The following is a 26,773-nucleotide window of genomic DNA, read 5'->3' as shown; positions in this document are numbered from 1 at the left end:
GGGACGCCGCTACCCGTCACTCCTTGGCGGAGCTGGAAAGATCCGGGTAGTGCCGACAGGGGGCGGTGTGGCGCTGGAGGGGGGGCGGTGAAGGCCCCTAGGTTTGGTCTTCTTTGAGACCTGAGGCCAGAGAAAGACACTTCGAGAAAGCGGGAGGGAATTGAGGGATTTGCCTCCCCGCCCCACTCCCTAGGTGTCCGCGAGATCGCGCTGGCTGGAAGGGCACAGCCCCTCGCTCGGCGCTCACTCAGCAGTCAGGGAGGCGAGAGAGCGGCCCCCGAGGCGGAGCCTCCCTCCAGCCCCCGGGTATCGCTGCCCCCACCTGGGGGAGAGAGGCGGGCGCCGCGCTGCCCTCCCTCTGCGCCCCCGCCGCGTGGCTTGCGGCTTATTTTCCCAGCTGGCAAGCGTCGCGCTGCAGACAAGGGAATGCCTGTGGTGAGTTGTTTGTTTTGTCGAAGTTTGCGGTGGGCCAGGGGGACGTGGGGGGCGAGCGGCAGGCAGAGGCCCGGACTGTTTTGTTTAGGTCTTGGTCCACCTGTGTGGTATAAATCTGCCAGCCTCAGGGCGGTGGGGGGCCTGGGTGAGAAAACCCCAACGCTCCAAAAGGCCTCTCTTGCAGACCTAGAACCACATTTGATTCCCCACTCCTGGAATCGGCCAGATTCTAGCTTACACTACCCCTATACTATACCCTGATCATTGCTTCCTGCACCCGTTGCGTACAGGGCTGGCGCTGAAAAGGACAGTCAGCGCCTATGACCGTGGGACAGCTGGCCATAGAAGGACCTCTAGAGTACCCTTCCCCATTTCTTGATGATAGAAGAGCTGAGCGTGTGATATGAGGGGCGCTCTTGAAACTAGTGGGAACTTGTTTGGCTACTTGTGGCATGAAGTCCATTCAGACGTGTCGGGTCTGCAGAGTATCACAAACTGGGATGCAGATTGGCCAGAGTTTCCCAGACTTGAGGCTGAGGGGCGGTAAGCGGTTGGCTCCCAGGGGAACACAGAGGAACCCCCCAGGGCTGATGACAGTCACCACCGTGGCTGCGTTTGCCTGGAAGAAAAGCCTAAATACATTAGCGAGCTGGTAAAGCTTTTAAGGCCTTCTCGGGAGTGAGTGGCTGGCTAATGAGAGGTTAATTTTGTTTGGAAGAGAAGGCTGCGCTGGTTTCCTGAGATAAATGGACAGGAAGCGCATTACCTCCGCGCGCTGGCAAGCGGCTCCCAAATGCTTTTTGCACCTGCCGCTTTGAGCGGTGTGATCCGCTGCAGAGCCCGCAGGGATCGTGGGGGCCGGCTGTGTGCTCTTGGGTGATGAGCCCCACTGACTACCCGGGCCCCCTCCTTCCGGGGGCGCAGCGCTCACGCCAGGCTCTGGGGTCTTCTCTCACACCCAGGTCCTGCGTGCTCCAGAGCTCAGGGGATCCCTGATCCCGTCAAGCCCCCTCCAGGATCGGAAGGGTTAAGAATGATGTAAGTACAATCCACTAGCCGCTTGCTGCAGGGCTGTCGGACTCCGGGATATTTCAGCTCCCGCTTTGCGGACGCCCTAGACTGGGGAGCAGCGAGGGGGCCCTTACTCTAGAAGGGGTTGCACAAATAGCTACTGTGGTCTGCTTTCTAGCTCCTCTGTCCTAGGTGAGCCCCTCGTGTTAGATTTTTTGTAAATGGAGATAAATCAACAGGGGAATAGTTAAGACAGCATGTATAGGTTCAGGATAAGAAACCTCTAATTCTTATTTAGAATCCATTCATATGGCTGGCATGTGTTTTAATTCTATTCATTTGCACGTTCATACCATGGGATGCTTTGCCGCGTCCCCTAATTGTGCTGTTCTGGTCTCATCTTTCCTTCCTGAAAACAAAGATGAAGATAGAAAGAGTACAAGTGGCAAGAAATAGGGTGGGTTTGTGAGTTGTGCAAGCTGTCACTTGACGATTTTTTTGATTAAGATGTAAAACTTTTAGAAGCCATTGATTTTATGGGGGGAAATCCCCAGATTTTTCTTTATAGAATCTTAAAATCCTCCTTAACAGCAGCATTCGAGCTGGAGGAATGGATGCGCTATAAGCAACCATTCACCACCCTCTTGTTTCCAACCCGATTCGGGATCTTGCTAACAGTCCGAATTTACCCTGAGAGTGTGTCAACTGACCTAAAGACTTGAAAACAGGAACCACCTTGCGGTTTAATTGTGAAAATTAACATTTTACTCTAGCGGGCTGAACACTTATGTGGTAATAAAAAATGAATTGTTAGCCTTATAAATCTTGAGCCTGTCAAATTTTACAACAGATGAGCAATAAAGCACCTTAGAAAAAAATGAAGTTTTCCCTCTAAAGCACAGTTCCAGTTGGATACCAGAATTTGCAGTGACTCGACGATGCCCTCTATTGATAGAATAATTTAGAACACTGTGTGTTTAAGGAACAGGATATAGAGGTGGGGGGAGAAGTGGCAGGGGGAGAAATCGGAGAAAGTAATGACAGCGAAAAGCCCCCAACTAAACTGAAGTAGATCCTTAACTTGTTATGTGTTTTGAAGTCTGGTCAATAAAGTGGCATGCTTCTTTCAGAGGGGTGGAATTAAATCTTGGTTTAAGGAAAAAGAAACATATTACTGTTAGTCTTTGTTAGCAAAATACTTTCAAAACTGCTCAAATTTGGTTACATTTAAAAGATGTTCACCAGTATTTCATTAACTGTAGTTCATTGATTTATGTAGTAATTGCAAGAGAGTAAATTTTTGGTCTCATAGTATTTACTCCACAATACTATCTAAAAATCGTATCAGATAACTCCGCCCGCAAAAAGTCATTTCTCCAGGCAACTCTGAAGCTATTATTAAGCATATTATGGATATACAGAAGGTTTGGATTATATCTTGGGCAGTGAAAGGTGTGTTTACCACTTGAGTCATCATAGTATGTAATAGGTAAGTAATGAAGAGTTACAGTAAAAATAGATAGGCATCCTTCATTAGGGACCTAGTGGTTTGTACAGTTCATAATGTGTCTAATGAGTAAGCCGGAGTGATCGAAGGTTTGCCCTCAATTATCCTAGTCCATTGATTAGTACATTGTAACGTGTGGAAATATTAACGTGTCCGTGGTTGATACGAAATTACTAATTAGAGATTATGAGTAGTGAACAGGTACAGTTAAAAACTGCAATTTGGCTATAAGTGAATTTAAAATGGCAGCCCTGAGCCCCTTGGAGGAATGGCAAAGGCAAGGGCAGTCGAAGTAGCTCCTAGCCTTTGAAGCCATTCGTGAGATTAGATACCACTTCACACCTACTGATAACAAATTGGAACCTATCATCAACCTCACAACATGCTTTCCTATGACAACACTTGGCAACCTCTTTTGTGGCACACAATTGGGTTTTTTCCCTCATTTTTGGATCCATCCAAGTGACAAAAGTAGAAAGTGACCTGCCATTCAATTACTATGCTAATAGACAGCGAGAATTTGTGGAAAAGCCACCGAGCAACAAGAAATGATGGCATAATTACTCTACACTGCATTAAAAACTCACTATCCTCATTAATCTAATTACACTGTAACCGAACACGTTGAAGTTCGCCCACTCTCAGACTCCTCCCCGCTGCTTTCAGGAAGGGAAATGTCAGAGGAACAATAACGCCAGAGCCTCGCACAGCTGCCAGCGAATTCCGCCGGGAGCTGGTGGGTACCTTCCCAGCCCATCCGATCTGTTCTGGACCGCAGGTCACAGTCGGATTTCCAACGCCGCTGGGCGCTATCTTTACCAAACGTCCGGAAAAGGCTCCGAACGCGGTTTGGCAGTTGTGATTGGCTGCGAAGGGACCTGCCGCACCGCGCTCGGTAAAAGCGCCCACTTCCTCTCAGGAGCCAGAGCTGGAGCGGGAGGGGCAGAGTGGGGGTGATTTAATACACACACACACACACACCCCAAAAAAACCTTTGGGGGAAGCTGAACCCAATCAACATAAAAGTAGAAGTCAAAGCCGGTTCCTTTGTAACGCCGGCAAGAGAGAGTTGCCGTCTCCAGTTTCTGTAGGGCACGAGGAAACAGTAGCTCGCGGAAAGGGGTGAAGAGGAGGGAACAGGAGGGAGGCTGGGCCCGGGCGCGGCGGACACGATTCTCCGCCCGCGGACGCGGAACTCGAATTACAATGAGCAAGCTGAGGGCGGGAGGAGGTGCGGGGGGCGGAGGCGGGCGCTTTGGGCCCTGCGAGTGGCGGGCTGGGCCCAGAGGACCCGCGTTTACAGCCAATGGGGTGGGAGGGAGGGGCTCGGCCGGGGGTGGGGACGACGTGGATTGGCGCATGCAGGGAGGGCGGGGCGGCAGTGCGGGGCTGAGATTGATTGACCGCGGGGCCGCCGCACAGAGATATCCGGGCTGCCGGCGGCTGCTCGTTAGGCTTGGGCGCGCCTCCAGTGGGTCCACGCCTGCCGAGCCCACGCTGGCCGGGACCGGGGCGCCCGCGCTTTTGGGGCCGGGCTCGGCACTAAGCTCACTGTCTTTGTGTCTTCTCTCCCGCCCCCTCTGCCCCGCCCGCCGCCTCCGGCCGCCGCGATGCCGCTGCGCCCCGTTGCCGCCGCCGCCGCCGCCTCGCTCCGCCCGCGGCGCGCTTTTCGCTGCGGCGGTGGCGGCGGCCCGTATTCTACGCGGGCCTGAAGGAGGAAGAAGAGGAAGCGAGGCGCGTCCCCCGGTCCATGCCGCAGCCACGGCCACGACCCCGACACGGCGCCCGCGCCGCCGCCCTCGCCGGAGCCCACGAGACCTGCATGGACGGGCATGGGCTTGAGAGCAGCACCTTCCTGCGCCGCTGCCGCCGCCTCCGCTGCTGCCGCCGGGGCTGAGCAGCGCCGCCGCCCCCAGCTCTGCCCGCCGCCCCTGGCGTTGCTGCTGCTGCTGCTGCTCAGCCTCGGGCTGCTCCACGCAGGTATGAGGCGCGCGCGCTAGGGGAGCCAGCCCCAAGGCCGAGTGCTTTGTTCCCAAACACCCCCGGTCCCGAAGGCACTCGCTGGGGCAGAAGGGCGGCGTGGCGTGGTGAGACGGGAGAGGCCTCACGCGCTCCAGACCTGCACCTTTGCCGGGCTCGCGGCGCAGCAGCAGGAACACACCCGCCGGTCGTGCGGCGCGCCCAGGGCGCAGTGGAGAGGCCTCTTTTCCCCCTCCCTCTCTCCCTCTCTCCCTCCCTCCAGTTACCCTGCCTTCGGCTCGGACCGTTGATAAATCTCCTTCCTAACAGTCGCTTATCAAAGATTTAGAGGGCGGGGGCGACGGGTGCTGCGCCCCCGAGACAAATGTTCCGGGTGCTTTATTGCTCACTGCATTGGTGTTTACTGAAAGTCAGCCTGGGATCAGGTTTCCGCCGCCGCCGCCCCCTTCGAGGGGAGACAAGGAGCCTTGTGCTGCTTCTCTGGAGTTGGGGGTGGCGATGAGGAGAAGAAATCGCCCCAGATGTAAAGATTTTCACCGAAATTTGAAAACCTGGGGGTTAATGTCGAAGTAACTTAACTGTCTTTAAACAGGGATTTCTTTCGTATTTGCGAAAGCTGCTTTTGATTCAGCTTTCAGCCTCCTTGGAGAAACGTGCTTTGTGGCTCGCCGCGTGTTTTCGGGTTCCAGGAAGGGTTGACAGATCTCACACTGCTTTCTGGAGGTCGGCGCTTCCCTTGTGGAAGGGGGAGTGAGTTATCTGTTTTTGGCGAAGTAGGCCTACAGATGAGCCTTCTAGCAGGTGATACTTATTTTTCTTGTGAAATAAGTTGCAGTAATACAATGTTCTGTGTCAGTTGTATCTCAATAAAGCTGAGGGGTAATATCTAGGACGCTTTTTATAAGTACCACGTCTAGGAGTTTGTCTGAAGAGTTTATTTAATGCCACATTGAGAGATAAATTCTATTTTAATTTGAGAACAACTAGAGCATTCGATAAGTTTTTTCTCCGAGACCTTTTTTTGTCCTGTATTTTATGACAGCAGTCTCACCGCTCTCTGATCTGGAGAATCCTGAACTGTAATGTCACCCAGCTGTGTGGAGTAGTATTTATTTATTAAGTCATACCAGCCTTGCTAAAAATCTGGGAGTTCTTTTAAGTAATGGGGGGGAAATGTGGCATTTGAAGAGACTTAATTTACTTTTAGTAACTTTGCATTGTGATGGAAGAGCTGCATTTTAACACTGGGGAAATACAGGGTGTAGAAGTAAGTTTTACAGTGATTAAGGCTTTAAATAAGTGACTTTAGAATCTTAGAAAGTAATGTCAACCTGCTTATGGTCACGTGGAAATTTTTACTACTGTGTCAAAAGATACATTCAGGAGTGTTTCGTGTGAAGAATATGTCTTCATAATGTCAAAATGTGTGTTTCTTGAAATGGAAATTGAAGTGTTAGGTAGGACTGTGTGTCCCTCATGACTGCTTGGATATTGTTTCCCTTGGTTGTCAGACAAGATTGGAATGTGGTCCTTGAAGATTTCTTTTCTGGCCAGTGTTGAAAAACTTAAATTGTTTTAATGTTTAATGGAAAGTGCCTTTTTTCAAGAACTTGGGATGTGAAACTCCTGTCAGTATCTTAATGTGTCTTCACTAAAGTCACCGTAGAATTCAGAGTTTCCGTGGTTAGTGATATCTGTGGACAACTTGTTGGGGTGGAGTGATTAATTTGGTTACAGAAAAAAAGGGCTCCTTTTGAAAGATTTATTTGAAGAGTGTTGCTATTGAAATGCAAGGATTGTTTCTCAGAGAGCCTAGCTGAGTGCTCCCTGCAGATGGGCTACCATATGTTTTATGCCTGCATCCATATAATTTGCCTCGGCACCCCATATGGCCCTGCATTTCACTTAATTCGGTTTTAGCATATCTTATTTCTTTTATTATAAACTGGTGATTGTGCTGCAAATTCACACGTGCAGTCCTGGCCTCAAGGAAAGGGTCTTGAATGGTGAGCTCTTTGAATCATTAACGAAAGCTGTAGACCCACAAATCCTTTAGCGCTTTCATTAACTGGAATGAAAACACTATCACACCAACCGTAGGTCAACTGACTTGAAAAATGGAGACATCTGTAACTGCAGATTTTGTTTTCTGCCCTAGGAAATGAACAAAGTCCTTTCATACCCCCCCCCCCCACTTTAAGCTAACCTCTACAATTCCTGAATGGAGATGCAATATGGGAGTTACTTGCTTACTCATACTCTTCATGGCTTTGTTGGCTGCATCCTTGAGATTGTTTCTGCTCTGCATTGTGTTGGCATCTTGACAGGAAGCTTACTTTACCGCCTGTAACAGGCAAAGTGTGTGCTGTCATTATAAATTCATGAAGCCTGGATATTTCTGGGTGTATGCTTCGAATTAGTCATTATACAGGAGCCTGTGATGGGGCCGAAACTGCTGACCAGATGCACTCTCTAGTTAGCCCTCCTATTTTCCCACCATCTCTATTTGAAAAGGCTGTTGGAAACCTCATCCCACACAAAAGAACCCAAGGAGCTCTGTTTGATGTGACAGTTCTCGAAAGAATCCGCACCTGCCTGCTAGGAATAAGGGAAGGGGGAGGAGGACAAGGAAGGAAAGGGAGGTGGGAATCTGTATTCTGCTTCTCTTCTCAACGCTTGCATCTGCATCTCACGCTCCTCTTACTGTGGATATTTTATGACTATTTAAAATAATTATAAATAAATGTATGCTCGGATAGATTTTATAGACCATAAAAAGAACAAATAGGCATTGCAAGTTTAGCGGAAAGTTCTTGTGCTGTCATTTATTCGTAGTCTAGCAGCTGTTCATTACTGACTGATCTCGGCCTAGTTTTCATTTCCTTGCTTTCTGCTTGCTGTGACTCTCATTTAAAAAGAAAAAAAAAAACTGATACAGTAGTTAAGTCTTTTTTTTAAACAGTCAGCTGTTGTTGTGAGAGTCGGGAATTTAGAGGAGATGTGACCTGAGGAAGGGACAGGGGATTTGAGGAAAGGTACTTCATCCTCGGCTTCATTCTAGCTATTTATGATCGAGCCATGACAAGGCCTTTATCCCTTTGTCTTGATTTTTCCCATCTGTAAAATGGCTTTAATGCCTTTGAGGTTGTTGGTTGGTTTTTGGTTTTTCGAGTCAAACAGTTGAAAATGACTGGATCTACTTTGGAGAGAGGGGTTCTGTAAATATAGGAGCTGGTTTTGTCAACTCTGGAATGAGCCAGCATGAGATAGGCCAAACACATGAAGGTGTTTTTGTGATTTTTTTTTAAGTGTGATTTAGTGATAGCTGTAAGTCCATAGTCCCAAAACCTTGAATTTTTTTTTTTTTTTTTTTTTTTTTACTCAGGTTAGAGTACCCAATCTAGACTACATTTTTTCCTTCTTGGTCTTTGAAATGTAAAAATAGTGGGGGAGGTGGCTTGAGAGGTTGTCATCCCCCAGTCTTTTCTGCTGAACTCTAGCCAGAAAAAGAGATTACAGGTTATTCCATTCAGCTTTAAAAGCACTTTAATACTGAAAAGATTAAAGTATTTTTCTAAAATGATATTAGGGTTAGTTTTAAGTTTTCATCAGATGAAGTCCTAAATCTTGATATTATCCTGAAGTTTATGTCCACATCTTAAAATAATTATATATTTAATAATACTCTGATTTTTTTTCCCCTCACCTAGAATAGGAATTACAAAATATTCTATGCCTGGAGAAGATCACAAAAACAACATCCTCGTTTCTCAGCTGAGGAACCTAAGACTTGAAAGTATTGAAACTTTCTCCAGTTTAGAGACCTAAAAAGAATATTCAAGTAACACAGAGTACGTGTTAAAGTTAGTTTCTATAAAACTTGAGGTGGATGATCAGGAAAAAAATTTTCCTTTTCAGTAATTCTAGCATTCCCACTTCATGGACTAGAATATAAAACTAATTGGCGCACACAGCTGACCTAGTATTGGCAATTCTTACATCTTTTTATGCTTTGAGAGGTTTTTAATTTTTTAAAAATCTATTTTTTTTATTTGAGAGAGAGAGAGCGCACGTGCACGCACCGGGGAGGGGGGTGCAGGAGGAGCCAAGGAAGAGGGACTGGCAGACTCTGCACTGAGCCCCGCATGGGGCTCAGCCCCAAGATGATGAGATGTTGACCTGAGCTGAGATCAAGAGTTAGGTGCTCAACCAACTGTGCCACCCAGGCACCCCTTAATTTTTTTATATGAGAAGCTAGTGGCAAAACATCATTTGAAAATTGACTTTTTAAAAACTAGGGCAGTAATAGTTGGTTTTTAAATTAATTTTAGCTTTGCTTAGATCATTAGGTGTATCTGAACCGTCGACTTAAGGAAAAAACTCATTTATATATCCTCTGAGAATCTTGTGTGCTGTAGCTCCCTGGTTCTCTCTCTGTAAAACATAGTGGAATCATCTGTCCGTGCAGCAGGATTTCAATTCGGTGTCCTTTTAGATTCACTGTAGCTTTCCTGATGAGCTGCTTGGGATCTGGGATCCAGTGGTGATGGCTGTTAAGGGAGAAGTAAATAAACAGCTTGATCAAATGAATCACTTTATTTTTTTAAGAGAACGTTTACATAACGTAGCACCCAGGAGATTGTCAGTTTATATACAGTTCATTAGCAAACACCCCTAAGGAAATGCAGAGTAACTTAGTACCTAGATTTTTTCTTGTTACCCTGTAGCTGTACTACAATCAGGTAAAGGTGTTTTAACTAATCATGCTATAAGTTAGGGATCCCTGCTTGAGGTGTGAAGCCTTACTCTGGTTTTGTGCATAGACCCCATGCTTTCCAAAGCAAATGACTTCTGCCCTTTTCAAAACAAAGCTCACGCCTTTGGCTTGGCTTTAGAGCGAAGGAATCGTTCTTCAAAATCTGTAAACAATAGCAAAGTTGGTGAGATACTCCATTTAGCCATTCCCTTGTAATTTTAACATAAGAATGCTGGGCTGGACTCCTGTTCACTCAGAGCTGCTCCCGATCTCAAGTTTTAAGGTGACTAATTGCATGCAGTTTTTCTCCCAGTGGATTAATTTGTGAGACCCACAGAGGCAAATGCAACCCTATTTCTGAAGGCCTTCTTAAAATAGGAGGATATGAAATAGAACAAACAGTTCCCCAAGGAAAATGTCATTTTCTTAGGTAGCTCAGGAAGTTATGAAGCATTTAAAAAACGTGGGGTCGTCTTTTCTTTCTCATAGGTGACTGCCAACAGCCGGCCCAATGTCGAATCCAGAAATGTACCACGGACTTCGTGTCCCTGACTTCACACCTGAACTCTGCCATTGACGGCTTTGACTCTGAGTTTTGCAAGGCTCTGCGTGCCTATGCCGGCTGCACCCAGCGAACTTCAAAAGCCTGCCGTGGTAACCTGGTGTACCATTCTGCTGTGTTGGGTATCAGTGACCTCATGAGCCAGAGGAACTGTTCGAAGGATGGACCCACATCCTCTACCAACCCTGAAGTGACCCATGACCCTTGTAACTATCACAGCCATGCAGGAGCCAGAGAACACAGGGGAGGGGATCTGAACCCTTCCAGTTACCTTTTTTGTGGCTTGTTCGGAGATCCTCACCTTAGAACTTTCAAGGATCACTTTCAGACGTGCAAAGTGGAAGGAGCCTGGCCACTCATAGACAATAATTATCTTTCAGTTCAAGTGACGAATGTGCCTGTGGTCCCTGGATCCAGTGCTACTGCTACAAATAAGGCAAGTAAACTTCTTTTCCTTCTAACTTATAACTTGCAGGTGTTTGATTCTTCAGACAACTTTTTTGTTCCTTCAGACAATTTTTGAAGTATGATACAAAAGACCTAGTTTAAAAGGAACTTGTTCTTGGCAAGCAATTAACAGGGTGAATGGAGGATTAAATGAAAATTATTTAGTAAAGAATTTCCCACTGGAATCCTAAGGCTTATGTAAAATACGGGTCTAAGTTTAAGCAGTGATATGAAAAATTAAACACAAGTTGAGTTTTTATGAAAAGACAGGCCTGTTTTATGGAAAAATGTATACTTTTTTTCTGTGATGTCTTTTTCGAGTGTGACTCTAGTCACTTCGATTTCTAAATCCATATTCTGATTTTTCAGGTGACTCAAGTGGGTGTTCAGAGTAAAGAAAGTTCTGAAACCTGGGGCAATAGCCCATCAGGAAACATAATTTATTGGAAATTTGGAAACTGTAGTAAAATAGAATGGCTATAAGCCAGCTTCCTAGTGGCAATCCCCACAGTTGTGTTTTAGTTATTAACCTTGTCGTGACTAAGCAATTTTAGAATTGGATATTGTGGAGCAGTGATGTATAACCTGCATGTAATCCCAGGATAACAATTTAATTAAGAAGCTGAGGGGGAAACTGACAAAATTAAGTTAAGCTTACTCTGCCTAGCTGCCCCTGTGTTCTTGTTTGTTTCCATGTTTGTTTTAAAGAAACTGACACCTAATAGAGATCATTTAAACCAACTTTAAGACACCAATGTCAGTGCAAGAGGTGAAGAGGTAGGAACTAGGTTCCCAGTTGCCAGTGAGTGCTAATTCAGGCATTAGTAAATGTAGAGGTCAGGAAAGGTTTTCCAGAAAAAAGACTGTTGCAAGTAACCAGCTCCTTCCCGGTCTCCTCTAATCACAAAAATCACACAGACTGTCTCATCTTGCTCAATTGCCTTTATTCGTCAGTTGGTTTAGACTAAAATATAATTGACAAGGATCAAGCTTTTGTAATATTTATGACCGTTCTTTTAATTCCAGGACACCCTCCCTTGCCTCCAGACATGTGTGGCATATTTTTTAAGTGAATTTAAATTATTTGACTTGGCATTTTGAGGAGGTGATTTTACAGCACCTCCGGAGATATCTGGAGACCCCCGGGGGTGTCACAAATCTAAGATTAGAAGTCATTGCTCTGAACAAAGAAGTCTGTTACGTTAGTCCAGACATCTTAGGGGAACTCAAAAATGTTTACACTTCAACTCCCAATAAAAGCGCAGGCTTGCCTTTCCAAGTCCTACATCTCAAATAAACCTTCCCTCCTCTGGTTTTTATAAGTATGTAAATAATTTTTCCTATCTGTATTTTAATATATGTGTTGGCTGTAAGTTATGGTAGAAAGTTACACAATTATGAAGTTAAAAGCAAACCATGGCCAAAAATCCATCATTGTTGCAGCGTCATAGGGCATAAAACTTGGAATAGTCTTTGGGAAAACGTGAGATTGAAAATTCAAAGCGGCAGTTGCGCTGGGAGTGGGGAAAGTTGTCAGCAATGGCGTAGATAACTGAGGGTTTGGAGGGCCGTCGGCAGTACTTTGGAGAGTAGCAGGTGCTTTGTGCCTGGGAAAATACTGGTTCTTTTCACAAGCCCTAAATTTAATTTTCCATGCCTTCCATCCAGTCACGTGTTACTTCTACTTGTTAATCTGCCTTTCAAAATTCTCTACTTTTTTACTGATCGTGGTGGAATTCATTTGGGAACAGTTACCTTTTGAGTATCGATATTACATAAAAGGAACAGTTGACACTGAAGTACTTTAGGTCGGTCCATTTCAGTTATGCTCGGGTCTACCATCGTTTTTCACAAATGAATAAAAAGTATAGCTTTGTTTTCTCTCGCAGTTTGATGAGGTTCAAAAGTTTCACCCTTTCCAAAACGGATGTGGGAGGCAAGCTGACCTCTGACTCAGATTCCAGCAGACAATGAGAATACTTGGTCTTTAAGTGCACTGTTGGAAAGTAGTTCCCGCATCTGGTGACCATGCTGTTCAGGAGCAGATGACTATGGCTTCACGACCTCTGGTAGTCGTGGGGTTTTTTTTCCTTCTGTTTTTTGCAACTCTCTCCAAAGTTCCCAAAAGCATCTGGAAGGTTACTGCTGAAGACCTGTCTCGGTGCTGGTATGACCTATGCTGGTGAAACACAACTAAAGGCGTAAAATTTTGCAGCACAGTTTCCTCTCACCTACCCAGGGCCAAAGTGAAACCTTTTAAAAAATTCTAAGCAATGAAAAAATGACGGTCATAAAAATAAAAAAGCTCTGAGGCAAAAAATACATCTGAAATCAGTTCCCAAAAAGATGTGATTTTTTTTTTTTTTTTTTTTTTTTTTTTTTTAGGGCTACTGCAATACTTTTTTAAAAAATCTGTCAGAAGATTTTTTGGTATGAGTCTCCGCTCGACGGAGCCCTGAAACATGTGCACAGACCAGCTACGTGGTAACTGTGCTGGGCAGATACCGAGTCATCCTGGGGGTCAAGCATTTGTAATGATCCATGTGCTAGTGTCACTAGATTGAGGAGCTGACGAATGCTGTGGTAGGGGTTGGCCAGCTGTGCTGCTGAAGGTGTTGTATGTAACCACTCCTTGCTTTCACTACCTTCCGCACTGCATTACATCACTGGACCCGGGTGTTAGGTGCAGTGAGGTCCTTAACACACTTCCTCAGTCCTGGGAACTTCTTGAGCAAGCCATCTTCAGAGGTCCTCTTTGTGATCCCTAGCTGCCCCTAAGTATCTTTCTCTCAATACAAAAAGACAAAAGGTAGGGGGAGAAATCTAAACGGAATGAAAGAAAAGTCCTGTACTCAAGGGGCCATTTCTTAGCTAAGCCTTTTCCGTTGTCCACACAGCAAGCAGCAAGTTGAGGGCAGCTAGACCTGCAGCACTCAGCAATGTGGCCTCAGCTCCCCCTCGTCTGCTTTCTGTCCCCCTTCCCTGGGAAACTTCATGTGGTTTTCCGGTTGGTCATAGTGTGTACAGGTATGCTTCCTCGGGGCCACTCGTGCTGTTAGGCCCTCCACCAGCCTGTTTGGCTCCTTCTCTCCAGAGGAGTCTTCTGCAGTCGCTGCTTTGCCAGGTAGGTGTGTGCCTGAAGGGGAGGCCAGGGCTAGCTTTTCATCTCCACTCCAGGGGCTGCGGGGCTTTCTGGCGTACCTGCATGCCTCGGCTGAGATCCACGCCAGCTCAGGGCCATCTTCCCCACCTTCGGCTGGGAGCGGCGGCTTCAGGCCTGCAGGCCCTGGGGAAGAGCGATGAGAGGGACAGGCTTAGAACTGGCAGAGTTGGCCACATAGGAAAGAGAAGCAGTTTTTGTTTGGGGGAGAGGAGGAAAGTATTTAGGTTCCAAAGGACATGTGTACATAGCTCTCCTGGGCCTCAGGTAAATAGGCTCGATCACCTGTGCAGATAATTATCTTCTGTACCCCCTTTTGCACATTCTCTTTGCCAGCCCCTTCATCTCCTACTGACTTCACTCTGTGTGTCTGTGTGTTTCTGTTTAAGTGGACTCAATAAGGATTTGTATATGCCGTGGTTACAGAGAGTGATTGTGGAGTGAATTTTCTGATAAGATTCTGTGCCTTACAGATGCGTTCCTAACAGCATGCATTAAGATTGCCAGTCTCTCTGGTACATTTAAAATGATTCCTTTTCCGAAAAATTTCAGGAATGCATTTATTGTACACCTAAACAATGGGAATACTTTTTAAACTTAGTTTTTACAAGTACTTTGGATACTTTTGGTTTATTTTTCTATTTGCTTTAATGTAGTCATGTCCTTTCCCATCACTCCAGCTTTGTCATCCTGTCCTTCAGTCTCAGTAAAACAAAATTACGAGTAGGAGGGGAGCTGGGGGTTGACAGCAGGTTCCTTTATAGATCTGCTACAGAATTTTCCATGTTTCCTCCTTCAGTGAGAAAAAGTGGTTTACCTTTGAGTGTTTGCATTTGGGAAAGAGGTGTGTTGTTTGTCTTGACCAAGCCAGATGGGTGAGCACCCTGACGTGCCTTGCATGCCCCTGTTGTCGCTGTGGGCTGCCAGCTCCTTGTGTTCCCATGGGTACAAAGCATGGGAAGAGGCCAGGCCCAGCAGTTATCTACTTTTTAAAGTCCATAATTATCCCTAAATCCCAAATTCCAGCTACTTTCTGGAAAATGCCTGAAAACTTGGACTGGTTGATACTAGAGCTGTAGGAAGACTGAGACTGTTCGGTTAATTCTTGCTTTCTGTCTCCTTCAAACTGTGTAACCCAAGGTGTTCCTCGTTACAAAACATACTCCCTTGTGGGGTCCTAGAGCCTGAGTTGGGTCCTCTCCTCTTTTCTCATGCCCCTTCGCATGTAGCTATGGTTTCATAGCAGTCTGTGGGCATGTAAACCAGTGTTTGGGCCCATTCTCTGTTGGTTACGAAAGCAAATCAGGCGTGCCTGCATTTCAAAGGCTTTCAACTGTCATTTTAAGCAATCTCTGGTTCAAGGTTGGAGACACCATCCTCTTTGGACCTGAGGTTTAGTGCATTTTCTTTTGGCCAAGTTTTTGATAGTAAAAATATCTTTATGGAGATAGTCTGAGCTACACAATGGTGATCATTCTTATTTTTATCGACTAGAGAAGATGCCTCGTACTCCCAACGGCAGGATTGTATTTTGAATATATGGACCCTGTTCTTGCATGTTGCATTGTTACAGAGGGGACAGTGGCATTTTCTTTAAGAATATAGAGCCCTTTCTTTCCAGAGGTCACAAACTGTCTTACAGATACATCATAACTAACTTTTAAAGGCTGAAATTGCTCTTTCTTTTGTTATGATTATCTGTTACTTGGGAAATTCTTGCCATCTCTTTATAATAGCTCCTTGTCTTGGTCCTCATTTTTGCAAAAACGGTTACAAAAAAAAAAAACAAAAAACACACCCTGAATGAGGCATACTGGGGAGCAGGTGGGGGAGAAGTTTGCCATTGCAGCTTCCTGCTCGGTGTAATCATTTCTCTGATAAAAACGTATGATTAACTCAGCACTGCATCGGAACCGCCGAGCATCACATGGCCTCCTGTGGGGGTGGAGGGACAGTGGGGGAGATGTAGAGGCGATCTCAGTCTCGGTCTCAGTCTAAGCACATAACAAACCTGCAGCGGTCTGTGGAGCATTGTGGGGCTTGTGGGTAAAACTAGCCATTCAGGGTTTCTTTCTAGAACATTGGTAGGCTGGTTCTAGGTGTTTCTAGAATATTCATAAGCTGGTTCTAAGTGTTCCTGCTTAGCAAGTTGTCACAGATGTCAAGAAGGGCCAGAGAGATGGGCTGATGTACTACCCAGGGCCTCTCTCTCCCCCTGGTTGCTGTTCTTTAATACCCAAAGCTTTCTAGAATTTGTCAGAGTCTCCAATTCTTAAATTCATTTTTCTGGCTCCTATTTCATTTTTAAAACCCATGAAAGCGTATCGTTGATGACCTTCTCCTCCCTGAATTTACTTACTGTAGAAACAATATCGAAACAGCAAAGAATAGTTTTTAGAAGAGTAGAAGTTGGCTATAATTTCAGGTGGTAGTGTTCTTATTTTGTCCTTTTCCATTTCCTGCATAGCTCCTGTTTGTATTGGATATAAGGTTTTAGGCCCAGGAACTACTGAACTTTATTTCATACAGATTCAGCAGATTTTCTAGAGGTAAAAGGATTTCTAAGTATGGGGGGGAGGGGGCAGAAAAAGGAGAAATTATTAGCTGTATGGTATATCCAGAAGTGTGAAAGATCATTTTGTAAGATAAATGGCCCTACCTTGGTTATTGTTTATGGTGTACTTTTTCCTACTGTGAGCTTGCGTGCATGAGTCGGGTGGGGGACAGAGGGAGAGCAGACTCCCCGGTGAGCAAGGAGCCCAACAATCCCAGGACTCTGGGACTGTCACCTGAGCTGAACCTGAGGCAGACGCTTAACCAGCTGAGCCACCCAGGCGCCCCTATGCTGTACTTTCTGTACAAGCTACATCGTCGTATTGTCCATATGCATTTCAATACTCTGGGTAATGAGTCTTTTACCATCTTAATGCTCTAGAGTGAAGAGACTTAAAGATGTTAGTAGAAACCTTCTAAAATCGTGTAAAGTTTGTATCTGCGTATCTCCTAAATACTGTATTTTGAATCATCCTTCTCTGTGCCACTCCCTCTGTCCCAGCTGTGGTTTAGGAGGAGGAGGAGACTTTCAAAATATCCCCCATTTGTAAATGAAAATAACCCAACTCCTGCCCAAGCCAGGCCAGGATTCCATCGGCGCTGTGGGCCTCTGCTGCTTTCAAACAAGCCATGCTCCTCCGTAGTCTAAACCAGAGGCACAGGCCACGTCTGATACACAGCTGAGAGTTAGAACTTCTTGGCCACATTTCTAAGTGTCTTTCTCTGGCCTGTTAAATTTTCTTTGAGTCAACATTTTGAGAGGAAGGGGTGAGAAGGAAACATGGGATGGTTGGTACTTTTCTGCTGGCCTCAATTAATGCTAACCAAACAGTTCCTGCCTGTGTGGAATGGGGCACGTGAAAGGTCACCTACGGTAGTGAACAATGCAAGATCTCCCTTACCCATTCTGCCTTTGTTGGTTTTGACTGCAGTAGAACTTGCTCTTCCACGGTTTTGAATTTTGTGCTCTCGTGGGTGGGGTCACGTAAGGACTTTTTAAACTGCTCAGCTTGGAAGCGATAACTAACAAGAATAGCACGTGTCTAAGGTACAGACGTGAGCTGGACGGGCTTGCACTGCGAACACCGCGCTGTCGCTCGTAGAAAGAGCTTTCGGTGAAACTGGGTCTGTGGCGAGGAGTTCTTTGTGTCCCAGTTAGCTGCTTATTTTAAGAGTGGAAGCCAAAAGAATGGCTAATTCTGGTGGGGTTCTTCGAGTGTTAGAACACAGTTTGTGTACTGTGGGCGGATTGGTAGGACGGCATTTACACACTGAATTCTCCTCTGCTCTGCACTTGCTCCTGAAATAGAGGGGGTCAGGGTTCCTCTTATACCTAAAGGTGTGTGTCCTTGTGTCCCCTTGTCCCCGTCTGTGCTGGAGTGCTGTTGCTGTCCTCCTCACTCCTTGCCTCAGGCCAATGAAGACAGAGGATGTTGTTCGGTAGCATTTCAGTTAACTGGCTTCTTGAAACAGAGGGTCATCACCTCTAACCGCCTCTTTCGGCAGTAGGCTTTTCTTTCTTTCCTTTTTTTTTTTTAATAGCCCTGGGAGCTTGAAATTGAACCTAGAAGTGGTAGAGTGTGAGTGTATTGTAAAGAAAGACCTTCAAGCCCTTTTACTTTTTTTTTTTTAAAGATTTTATTTATTTATTCGACAGAGATAGAGACAGCCGGCGAGAGAGGGAACACAAGCAGGGGGAGTGGGAGAGGAAGAAGCAGGCTCGCAGCGGAGGAGCCTGATGTGGGGCTCGATCCCATAACGCTGGGATCACACCCTGAGCCGAAGGCAGACGCTTAACTGCTGTGCCACCCAGGCGCCCCCAAGCCCTTTTACTTTTTTAAATCACCTCCCAAAACTGAAAAATGATCAGAGGCTGTGATTTCCTAATCCCCATTGCTTCGGGCCTCAGCTGTGCCGAACCAAGGCCTAGAGCTGTTTGCCAGAGGTCCTGCTCTGGGGCCTCAGGGCCTATGGCCCCGCCCCCTCCCCCTGTGAGAAGGGAGATCCTGAAGGCAAGACCTGCTAGGGCAGATTCCGGCCCCTGGAGTTACTGCCTCTGGCCCTGGCTCTCACCTTTCAAAATACTTCTGGCCTCTGGTCTGCAGCACAGTGGCAGATGTAATAGTGTCCCCACATACCTGACTTCCCATCTAGAAGCACCTTGAGTTCCTACACTTACTGGCCTCCTTCTAATGCGGAGTCTGAACACAGCAAACACACACTTGCATGTTGAGTCCTCTGAGTGGCTAAGACTCGAGGATTCAAGGCCTTTCCTCCTCATGCCCAGGGCAGCATGGCTCTGGTCTGTGCAAGGAAGCTGGCCAATTTCACTGTTTTGGAACCTATTTATACATCCAGCCTTCCTTGTTGTAAGTGTACAGAAATTACTCTCTGGAAGTCGACATTTTTGTGCCTCTTTCAAGTATCATCCCTGGGCCCGCTTTGCTTTCACTCTTGCATATTCTTTCCAGCCACTGAGCTTAATGCTTCTCTCCTGGACCACCCTAGCAGCCTCAGCTGTGGGTGTCCTTCGCCTCTGCTTTGGTTTCTTCTTTCTCCACCTGCTGCCAAGAAGCCCTCCAGCAGCCAAGGCAGCCCTTGTTCCTGCATGTATTACCTGGGGCAACACTGAAGCATAAATAAGTCTGATCCATTCCATTTCTCTGGAATCCTGGAAGTGCTCCTGGAACAGAGCTCTGTGCAAAGAGATTCAGAGGGTAGAGAAACCTAATTTGAGACCTCTTTTGAAGGTAGCAGGCCCTTAAGCGCTCATTCCAGCCCCAAGAGGAATCTAGGGTAAGATTTTTCATCTGCTGCCCCTTTCACACATGTACTGTCTTAGTGTCGAACAAAATACTTTTCTAGGTCTGAAGTTCAGCCTTCCTGTAGGTGGATACTTGATACATAATTAAGTCATAATTGTAAAATTGCATTTCAGTTAGTAACCATCTCAACATACATATATATATACTCTCCTGTGTTTTAATTAAAGTATCCTCAGTGTTAACATTAGTTGCAGATGTACACAGTGATTCAACAATTCCATACATGATAAAATGCTCACCACAGTAAGTGTAGTCACTGTCTGTAACTATACAGTGTTATTACAGTCTTACTATATTCCCTTTGTTGTACTTTTCAGGAGTTATTTTATAACTGGAAGTTTGTACCTTAATCCCCTGTATCTCTTTCCCCCAACCCCCCCCCCAACTCCACAACCACCAGTTTGGTCTCTGTATTTTTAGTTTGTTTTTTAGATTCCATATATAGTGAAGTCCTATGGTATCTCTCTGACTGACTTCACTTAGGGTAACACCTTCTATATCCACCCATGTTCTTGCAAACGGCAACACCTTGGGGGGTGTGTGTGTACACACACACATCTATCCATTCTACTTTCAGTGGACACTTAGGTTGCTTCCATATTTTGTTGATTGTAAGTAACGCTGCAATAAACCTAGGGATGCATGTATCTCTCCGAATTAGTTTTCATTTTCTTTGGGGAAAGACTCAGCAGTGGAATTACTGGGTTGTTTGATATTTCTGTTTTTTAATTTTTTGAGGAACTTCCATGCTGTTTTCCACAGTGGCTACAGAAAGTGGCTGCACCAGTTCACATTCCCCCCAACAGTGCACCAGGGTTTCCTTTTCTCTACATTCTCACCACTACTTGTTATTTCTTGTCTTTTTGATACTAACCATTCTGACTGGTGTGAGGTCATCTCTCGTTGTGGTTTTCATTGGCATTTCCCTGTTGATGAGTGATATTGAGCATCTTTTCATGTGTCTGTTGGCCATCCGTAGGTCTTTTCTGGAAAAATGCCTATTCAGGTCCTCAGCCCATTTTTTTTCTTCCAAATTTTTATTTAAATTCTAGTTAGTTAATGTAAAGTGTAATACTGGTTTCAGGAGTAGAATGCAGTAATTCATCACTTACATACAACACCCGGTGCTCATCACAAGTGCCTTCCTCAATACCCGTCACCCATCAAGCCCATCCACCATCCACCTCCCTCCATCAACCCTCATTCTGTTCCCTGTTGTTAAGAGTCTCTTAGGGTTTACCTCCCCCCTTCTCTTTTTCCCCCTTCTCACACATTCATCTGTTGTTCTTAAATTCCGTGTATGAGTGAAATCATATGATGTGTCTTCCTCTGACTTATTTTGCTTAGCATAACACATTCCAGCTCCATCCGCATTGCTGCAGATGACAAGATTTCATTCTTTTTGTTGGTTGAGTAATAATCCAATGTATATACATATACCACATCTTTTTTATCCATTAATTGGTCGATGGACACTTGGGCTATTTCCATAGTTTGGCTGTGTCAGTAACGCTACTATAAACATCAGGGTGCATGTACCCTTTGAATCTGTATTTTTAAATCCTTTCCTCTGCCTGCTTTGTAATTGGATTTATTTTGGTGTCCTTTATATATTTTGAAAATTATTCTCTTACCAGGTACATCATTTGCAAATATCTTCTCCCATTCAGTAGACTGCCTATTTGTTTGTTGGTTTCCTTCACTATGCAAAACCTTTTAGTTTGATGTAGTCCCAGTAGTTTATTTTTGCTTTTGTTTTCCTTGCCTGAAGAGACATAACAAAGAGAAACGTTGGTAAATCCAATGTTCAAGAGATTATTGCCTATGTTTTCTTCTAAGAGTTTTATGGTTTCCAGTCTAACATTAAGGTCTTTAATCCATTTTATCTTTATGGTGTAAGAAAGTGGTCTTTTCCCAACACCATTTATTGGAGAGACTCTTTCCTCCATTGTATGTTCTTCTCCTTTGTCATAGATTAATGGACATATAAGCATGAGTTTCTTTCTGGGCTCTCTGTTCTGTTCCATTTATCTGTGTGTCTGTTTTTGTGCCGGTACTGTACTGTTTTGATTACTACAACTTTGTACTATAGCTTGAAATCGGAGATTGTGATGCCTCCAGCTTTGTTGTTCTTAAGATTGCTTTAGCTATCCAGGGTCTTTGGTGATTTCATATAAACTTTAGGATTATTGTAGTTCTGTGAAAAATGCTGTTGGTATTTTGATGGAGATTGCATTTAATTTATAGATTGCTTTGGGTAGTTTGGACATTTTAACAGTATTCTTCCAGGCTATGAGCATGGTATATCTTAATTATTTGTACATCTCTTTATTTGTGTCTTAAATTTCTTTCATCAGTTTTATAGCTTTCAGAGTAGAGGTGTGTCACCTAGTCAGTTAAATGTATTCTTAGGTATTTTATTCATTTTGATGCAATTGTAAATGGGATAGTTTTCTTACTCTTTAGTAGCTTCTTAGTAGTGTATAAAAAGGCAACAGATCTCTATATATTAATTTCGTATCCTGTAACTTTACTGGATTGGTTTATTCTAATGGGGTTTTTGATGAGGTCGTATCAGTGTCATCTGTAAAAATAGTGACAGTGGTACCTATTTGTTACCAATTTGGAATGATTCCTTTTTCTTGTCTGATTGCTGTGGCAAAAGTAGACATCTTTATTTTATTCCTAATGTGAGAGGAAATTGACCATCAGAAGTAAAGATGAGATGTTCTAGACCTGGAGATAGAGCATGTGAATTTTTTCCTTTGAAGCATGTATCCTCCTGGAGTGGTTGATTTTTGCTCACACTTGGGGACTTACTGTAGAGGCTGGATGCCACTGACCTGTGTAAGAGTAAAAGGGGCTGTGAGCAGTGGTCTCTTAGCCTCAGAGGTGCCTACTTTTTCAACCTATAATTGCACCCAGAGGGTCTAATGCAGTAGACATGTAAGCTAATTATGTGAAATAGAATTCATTTTAGCTTCCTTTACCACAAGCAGAATTTTAACCAGAAACTTATCAAAATTGTGTTTCTCTCTGTTCCAACCTAATTTCTGTGACTATCTCAGTTTACTTTGTTGGCCCATTTTAATCCAAGAGATGTGAGTCCCTTGACCTGGGAGTCCAGTTCTGGAATTTGAGGATTCTGGTGAATCCTCAGGTTCCTATCGACCCTGACGAGGTCCTGCACATGCAGCGCCAAAGAGCCTGACTAAACACAGATAATTGTTTCTTCCAAAATACAAGAAGCACAAGTAGTTAAGTGTACAGCTCTCGGGAATCCTGCTGTTTGAAAACCTATGCCCAAGCTGTCGAGCCTAGGGAAGCTACGTCTGTCTCTTGGCAAATCAGTGCCTGGGTTTTCCTTCCTTGGCTACCTCGTTTTCTTCTTTAATGCATTTTCTTTTCATGGTGGAAAGGAAAGGCAGGTGCCTCTAAACTTTGATTTTTCACAGCAAACTTTAAATCCTTAAATCGCATGTGGAAAGGTTGATTTGAAGCTGCTATCTCCGTCTTCCTAATAGACCCTGTTGGGTGGTAAAGATCTCAGGGAGTGAAACATTAAAAATGAATGAGGAGAACTCGAGTAGTTTGTCTGAGGCAGGGGTTGAGAGGGACTTGGTGGGAAAGGTTTAACAAAAGGCATTGATGTTTTAAATGCACAGAAATGCCATCCATCAATGATAAATGGTGTGGCATAGAACAGATGTGCCAGATTGAGTTATTACAGCATAGGGCTCGGTTCACGGAAGGGGAAAGCAAGCAGCATGGCTGGTGTTTTTAAATTATCTGTTTGAAAGCATTAGCAAAACAGGAAAATCAAAACTGTATTCTATCAGAACTAAAATAGAAAACATTGGGAATTTCCAAAAATTCTCAGTTTTGATTTTTTTTTAAGACTTCTTCATAAGAATGAACAAATGTTGTTTTTCTGAAAATGAATTTCTGGCCCTACCTGGCTGAATGCCTTTTTTTTTTTTTTTTTTTTTTTGAGAGTTTGAGTTGTGATTGTGTGAGGAATGAACATTACAAAATGTTAAGTCAGGTACAACTGTTGCCTCGTGTTCTCGACACCTACGTTGATTGTATCTCTAGGTTCCTCCTCACTACGTACCCAAACTACGGAGGAGCCCTCCGGAAACCCCTCTCCACGGTTGGAGATTGATTCATCATCCCCCTCAGTATTTTGATTCAAGGGCTAATTCTGTACACTTATTTGCTCTGTGTAGGAATTACTTCACCCAGAAGAGAGACAAAAAGATACCAACTTCCCTGTCTCCTAGAGAAAAGGACTCCTAGAAAATTAGACAAAAATCTGTTAAGTAAATTGGGATCTTTGGTCAGTGTAGAGCCTAGGGCAGAAGTCAAGCTTTGAGTGTTCTTTGGTCTTCTCGAGGTCTGGGAATTAGTGCCGCCAGCCCAGCAGAAGACAGGAATGCATGAGCTGTTCGAAAGGGCTCCTGAGTTGGAATCGCTGTGCTTGGTGGCAACACGAGGCTTGGTAAGGCACGTGGAGCTACCCCACTCATGTCCGTACCGACCGTTGCTTACCCTTGGGAGCTTGTTCGGAATTAGATCTGTTTTGTTGTCTCAACAAAACTAATTCCTCTTTGTTTTTCCTAAGATGAACGAAGTATTTAATTCTTGAAAATACTGTCAATTTAGTTTAAACTAGAAGTTTGTTAGACTAGAAAGACAGTCTTCACGTGCGAATGCTTCAGTTGAAAATGAGGACACTGATTATATGAAAAGTCTTGCCCTTATTGGAGCCATCTGTGTCAGCTTTCAGCTCTTTCAGGTGCAGACTTTACTTGATTTAGGCTTTTCACCTCCAAGGGATCCTAGCTTGCCCTAAAGAAAGCACTTGTCAGACTGTCTTGAGAGCCACCAAATAAATCTATTTTATAGTCCCATTAGATAGCTTGCTCAAAATCCCATTCGCTCTGGAAGGTCCTATGCTTGGATGCACAACAAATTTCCTGCAGTCATCTCTGGTACACCTCCTTTGGGTTGTTAAGAAGGTGTTGAAATGCGAGAAGGCTGGTAGTGAAATTAAACTGTGGGTCAGGGTAATTAGGAGGGAGCGAAGCGAGCATTTTCCTAGTACATTGTCTGGCTTGTAGTTGCAGCTGCAAACAACGGCATGAACTTCACCAGTTGCTGCAGTGCAGCTGGTTCAGATCTGGCTTTGTAACTGGCCGAAGTAAAATGAAATGGCTGGAAAATTCCAGTCAAGTAACACCAGTGGGAACATGTGGAATTAAATAGTGTGAGTAAATGCTGGCCGGCTTGAGGAACAAAGCTTCAGACATAAACTTGAGGGTGGTGGTGAGGACTGGGGGGGGGGGGGGCAGGCAGGGCTCTTGCTGGCCTCTGTAACAAGGGTCTATTGTTGGGATTAGTTCCCTTGCAGGAGGTAGGAGGTTTCCTCTCTCCAGGGAGGTTTGTAGAGTGGCCTGCCTACCTTCCTCCTTGACTGATACTTTTTTTTTTTAAGAAGAAAGAAAAATAAGCCATTACTTCAGGTCCTGAGAATAACACAAATCTCAAAATGTTGTCTTTCTTCCCCCCTTGCGTGACCCAGAAGGCCCCGTCTCTCTCCTTAGTCCTCTTCCCTTCCGCCCCGGACCGGAGGAGGCGGACGGTGCTGGAGGCCAAGGTTCGGTGTCTTGTCATTGTTCTAAATAAGGAAGGAAAATGGGTTTCCTCAAGGAAAGCTGCTGTAGTATCCGTTTTTTCTGCTTAATTTGGAGAATTGAGAGTTGGCGCAGGAAAAAAATTGGAGAAGTTCAAGGGCCGTGGTGCTGTTTGGGGAAAACATTTGCTGTAACTAGGTTGAGGGTATTTATTCTCTGCCAGTGCCTGGGAGCTGTGTTTGCCAAGTGATTTCCCAGTCGCAGGGATTAGCCAGTCATGTGAGACTTTTGATGAAGAGACTTACAGAAACCTTCGCGGAGGCACGTGATACACGGTGGCTGTCGGTGGGATGGCCCCTCCTCAACTCTGCTTCTGGCCCAAGCGTTTGTAACAGTTTGTAGACGGAGGATCTTTTAGAAATCAAAGTTCTGATGGGTGTATCATTAATTACGCCCCTTGCCGTTTCCACGGACGTAGAGTGGAAGCTATACCGCCCGTCATCTACCGGGGAAGCAGACAGACCCAGCTTATCAGTAAAAATTACCTGTGCCCCAGCAGCAACGGAGTTCTGTTTCAGGAAAGTAAAGACATTTTCTTAACGGACACTCCCTAGATTCGCATTAAATTTTTATTCTAAACCCGTAGGTTCTTTTGCCTGAACAGTGACCCCTTTCACTGGGGAGGCAGGAGCCCCTGCGCTGGCCGTTCGGCTCCGGCCGCAGGGGAGCGCCGTCTGCGTCCCCGCCGGGCTGCTTACGTTTGTATGTGTTCCTGCCCCCAGATCACCATCATCTTCAAAGCTCACCGGGAGTGTACAGATCAGAAAGTGTACCAAGCTGTGACCGATGACCTGCCGGCCGCCTTTGTGGACGGCAGCACGAGCGGCGGGGACGGCGACACCAAGAGCCTGCTCGTCGTGGAGCGGGAGAGTGGCCGCTACGTGGAGATGCACGCCCGCTACATCGGGACCACGGTCTTCGTGCGGCAGCTGGGGCGCTACCTGACGCTGGCCGTGCGCATGCCCGAGGACCTGGCCATGTCCTACGAGGAGAGCCAGGACCTGCAGCTGTGCGTCAATGGCTGCCCCCTGAGCGAGCGCATCGACGACGGGCAGGGCCAGGTGTCTGCCATCCTGGGGCACCACGTGCCTCGCACCTCGCTGGCGCCGGCCTGGCCGGGCTACACCCTGGAGGCTGCCAGTGCTCACTGCCACGAGAAGATGCCAGTGAAGGACATCTACTTCCAGTCCTGTGTCTTCGACCTGCTCACCACCGGGGACGCCAACTTCACCGCCGCCGCCCACAGTGCCTTGGCGGACGTGGAGGCGCTGCACCCGCGCAAGGAGCGCTGGCACATCTTCCCGAGCGGCAGCCGGGGCTCGGCCCGCGCAGGCAGCCCCTGGGCTGTCGGCCTCGGACTCCCGTGCTTGATCTTCGTTCTGTTTTTGTAGGGGTCGTCTTCTGTTTTTTATTTTTTGTCTATAACAGAATTTTAAAATATATATTGTCATAATATATTGAGTACAAGAGTATATATGTATATACCATGTATATGACAGGCTGTTTGTCCTGGGGCACCCACCAGAGTGTACATACTGTGTTTGACTGTTTTCGTGTATGTCGGATGTAGTGTTCTTTGATTGTATTGATTTTGTTTTGCAGTTTTGTGAAATATTTTATAATGTCCCTGCCTGGGGACCTGTTAGAAAGCACTTTATTTTTTATATATTAAATATTTATGTGTGTACCTGGTTAGTATGTATAGTACATATACACAGACACCATACGCAGCGTTCCCGGCGAAGATGACCAGTGACGGTGTTTGTAGCTGTTCCTGGCCGTTCGATCCTGCCTTTTCCCTTGGCTACTGACCTGCCACAGTGGGTGTGCAGCTTTCACTC

General features: G+C 45.5%; 1 protein-coding gene across 1 annotated transcript; it reads left to right on the top strand.

Annotated features, from left to right (window-relative positions):
• RGMB (repulsive guidance molecule BMP co-receptor b) lies at positions 1-26,351 on the top strand. Its single transcript, XM_040622047.1, has 5 exons — positions 1-435; positions 1,398-1,473; positions 4,668-4,933; positions 10,179-10,687; positions 25,655-26,351. The coding sequence occupies exons 2-5, from the start codon at positions 1,469-1,471 to the stop codon at positions 26,321-26,323; spliced, it is 1,449 nt and encodes a 482-aa protein (XP_040477981.1). The 5' UTR covers positions 1-435; positions 1,398-1,468; the 3' UTR covers positions 26,324-26,351.
• The last annotated feature ends 422 nt before the right edge of the window (positions 26,352-26,773 follow it).

This window comes from Ursus maritimus, unplaced genomic scaffold (genome assembly GCF_017311325.1).
Source record: "Ursus maritimus isolate PB19 unplaced genomic scaffold, ASM1731132v1 scaffold_5, whole genome shotgun sequence".
NCBI classification, from domain to species: Eukaryota; Metazoa; Chordata; class Mammalia; order Carnivora; family Ursidae; genus Ursus; species Ursus maritimus.
The sequence above is the reverse complement of the archived record's forward strand: the minus strand, read 5'-3'. Positions and strand labels throughout refer to the sequence as shown.

Bases quoted from the DNA above. Each gene is read 5' to 3' on its own strand.
- RGMB (XM_040622047.1), top strand. The intron at 4,934-10,178 runs GTATGAGGCGCG...TCTTTCTCATAG, and splicing joins CCTCGGGCTGCTCCACGCAG to GTGACTGCCAACAGCCGGCC. The intron at 10,688-25,654 runs GCAAGTAAACTT...TCCTGCCCCCAG, and splicing joins GTGCTACTGCTACAAATAAG to ATCACCATCATCTTCAAAGC.